Source organism: Condylura cristata, unplaced genomic scaffold, assembly GCF_000260355.1.
Source record: "Condylura cristata isolate star-nosed mole 26May11 unplaced genomic scaffold, ConCri1.0 scaffold00001, whole genome shotgun sequence".
Taxonomy (NCBI): Eukaryota; Metazoa; Chordata; class Mammalia; order Eulipotyphla; family Talpidae; genus Condylura; species Condylura cristata.
In genome coordinates, this window is record NW_004567102.1 from 85,957,533 (window position 1) to 85,960,755 (window position 3,223).

A 3,223-nucleotide genomic window follows, 5' to 3' on the forward strand; every position below is an offset into this window, starting at 1 on the left:
CTGTGGCTGGGATACGAATCCCCACTTTCCGGGCGGGGATCTGAGGCCCCCCCCAAGCCAGCAGCGCGCCTCGTGCTGCCCCCTTGTGGTCAGCGCTGATGGTTTTCTTTCTAAATTCAGAGCCGGGTTCTCCTGTGCAAGGTGGGGGCTCACCTCACACCTCAGCCTTGGGGCTGCCCGCCTGCTGTCCTTGCACGTATACAGTGCCGGTAGCCGCCCTTCCGGGAGGCTGGCTCCCCTATAAGGAAAACCCTATTTCTTGGGGTGCTCGTAGGGTAGAAGCGTCTTAGTTTTAGTTCATGCCATAATCCTCGTCTGTATTTCTTAGATTAAAGAAAAAACATGCAGTCGAGTTGGGAACTTTGCGCTGTGACGCTTCCCAGGCTGTGGGAAGACAGGGAGCTCTTCCTGTCCAGCGTCTATGCAGCTTGGAAAGTCCCCGCCCCGCACTTAAAACATGCTCTTTTGGAATAGTAAACTTGGGGTACAGTGAAAATAATAACGGCGTTTGGGTCTGTAGCAGAGCTCTTCCACACAGGAGTGCTGAGGGCCACAGCTGCTCTGCGTGGCGCTGCCCAGGCGGCCACCACACCCGAGGTGCCCAGTGACCACGTGAGGCTGGCGCCTCTTGTTTCGTGTGGCCAGTTCACTCTTCTAGCCGGGATGTGGGCCCAGGGCCGGGGAGAGCTCCAGGAGCAGACCAGCAGCAGGGTCCAGAGCCAGGCGAGCTGTGTCCAGCCTGGCGCCCCTGCACTCGGGGGTGACCGCCAGCAAAGTTCTTCTGAGCTTCTTTATGATCTGAAAGCCGGGCGAGCGTGCTCCCCAGGCTCTGGGGTCCAGGTGCCCCGGGGCAGCCGCCCTGCAAAGCTGCCAGCTGGAAGCTGCCCCCCGCCCCGTCGTGAGCCCGGGGGCAGGATGTGCGAGGATCCCCGAGCCCTGGCAGACTGCGGCGGGGGGCCTGGACACAGCGTGCCCTCAGCGTGACCAGGCAAGGCGGTGGGGGGAGAGGGGAGGAGACCCAGATGATGCAGGGTCCCTAGACAAAAGTGAAAGCCGTAAAGTCCCACAAGTTGCATGTTCTGAGCGTTTAGACCTGTTTTCCTAAACCTCACTTGCCCAGCATGGAATGTGCGAGCAATTTTTAGGATTCGAAACAAAGCAGGAGCGTGGTCAACTGGACAGGGGAGATATGGGCAGTCATGCTCCCCAGTGAGAGCTGGGGCTTCCTTCAAGACATCTTAACAAGTTGTAAAATGTGAGCCGCGAGGAAGTTCCTCTGCGGGGTTCGCAGTGAGACGCTCTTGTACAGGGCCCTTCTCTTAAGGAACGGTCAAGGATGTGTCTGCTGGTCGTCGACATGTGAACTTGCCCCCCCCACACACCCCGCCTCCTGCCAGATGAGCCAGAATGATGATGCTTTTCTTTCCAACCTAGGGCAGAAACATTTTTTCTCATGACTACGTGTTTTGGTGCGGCGATTTCAACTACCGCATCGATCTCACTTATGAAGAGGTCTTCTATTTTGTTAAACGCCAAGACTGGAAGAAACTTTTGGAATTTGATCAGCTACAGCTACAGAAGTCAAGTGGAAAAGTAAGTCATGCTGTAAAGCACTTCAGCGGCTGCTCCACTATAGAACGACTTCTACTAAGCGTGCATGGAGTATCCAGCACGTTAAGCTCTGAGTGGACTTCACGAGGTCTCTGATGTGCTGGAAGACGTGTGGCTTGTGAAGCTGGAGACACACATGCTTCCGGTGGCTCCTTGGATGAGCTTGGTGGCTTTAGACCAGGGTCCGTGTGGCTTCTGTGGCCAGAGGGGCCATTGCTGGTGAAAGGACACTGAGCCTACACCTGGAAGTGGGTGTGCTGCCCCCCCTTCAGGCTAGCTGGGCCCTCCATGCTCCGTCTCCCCTGCCTCGTCAGAACTGCCCACGAGGACCCGGTCAGCATCCGGACCCGTGCTGTATAGTGCCCCCAAGTCATGCGCCTCGAGGTCACGTATCTGCCTGGTAGGGGCAGCTGTATTCCTGACAGGCAGGACGACGAGGTGACACTTGAGACTACTCAGAATATTTTGGTGACAGTGTGGTGAACACACTAATACATGAACTGTGTCTGAAGTACTGTACACTCCAATTTGTGCGTGTCATCCTCAAGACCATCCTACAAGTTAGGCATTATACCATATTCATGGATAAGAAAATCGAGGACAAGGTCGACTAGCTTGTTCAAGGTCACATAGTCCCCAGAGCCAATTAATGGTCCAAGACCATCCGGTTTCCGGGCTCACCCTGGGTCCCTTGGCGCCCAGGAATGGCTGGATTCTGAGCAGTCTTAGGCTTTGGCTAAATAGAAAGATGCTCGTGGAGAAGCACACCTACGTCCAGTGTTGGACACATGGCTTTCTAGAGTGGAGCATGTGCCTTTTTATGTTTTGCTTTTGCCTGTAACGTACAGAATCTAGGTGGACTGAGGTGGCCTCAGGTCTTCTTTTCACCCCGTAGATTTTTAAAGATTTCCACGAGGGCGCCATTAACTTCGGGCCCACCTACAAGTATGATGTTGGCTCCGCCGCCTACGACACTAGTGACAAATGCCGCACCCCCGCCTGGACAGACAGGGTCCTGTGGTGGAGGAAGAGGCATCCCTTTGACCGAACAGGTGGGTGGACAGGTGCGATCTCAGGCCACGGCGGGGTCAGCACCGGGGGAATGGCCTGATTCGGCTCAGTGCTTTTTGCTGTGTAAAATAACTACCATCAGTCACCCAAAACTGCACAAGATCACCCCGCTTGTTAGCATCCCTGCCGGCCTCTTTCTAGGGAGTCTAGTCAGCAGAGGCCCCTGCTCCTGCCTCCCCACCCCTGGACCCCAGCGCTTTCTGTTCCCAGTGGGGAAGGAGCGGAGAAGCCCCGGCTTTTCCTGCAGACCCACTCCCCGCACGTTGCGGCCTGTATCTGGCCCTTGTGTTCACCCAGACTCCTACCCACTGAAAATCCCAATTCCAAATCAAACCTGAGCGAGACTCGGAGAGTAGAGCTCTCCTCCTTATTAGTCAGTGTCTAGTCTGTTCTGCTGCCCAGCTGGGAAAAGCAGATTATTTCAGATCAGGGCGTGCGCGCACCGGAACATGGACATCTGAATTCTCCTGGTGACCTGCGTGCTGAGCTCGCGAGGCAGGAAGCGCCAGCTCGAATAGATGCAGCTCGTGTCCTGCCCTGG

General features: G+C 55.8%; 1 protein-coding gene across 1 annotated transcript in view; it reads left to right on the forward strand.

The window, feature by feature from the left end:
- Nucleotides 1-3,223, forward strand: part of SYNJ2 (synaptojanin 2) — a 71,625-nt gene that overhangs the window by 51,043 nt on the left and 17,359 nt on the right. Inside the window, exons 18-19 of the mRNA XM_004674158.2 lie at nt 1,435-1,593; nt 2,507-2,663. Of these exons, the coding sequence (XP_004674215.1) occupies nt 1,435-1,593; nt 2,507-2,663 (316 nt within the window). The remainder of the gene's footprint in view (nt 1-1,434; nt 1,594-2,506; nt 2,664-3,223) is intronic.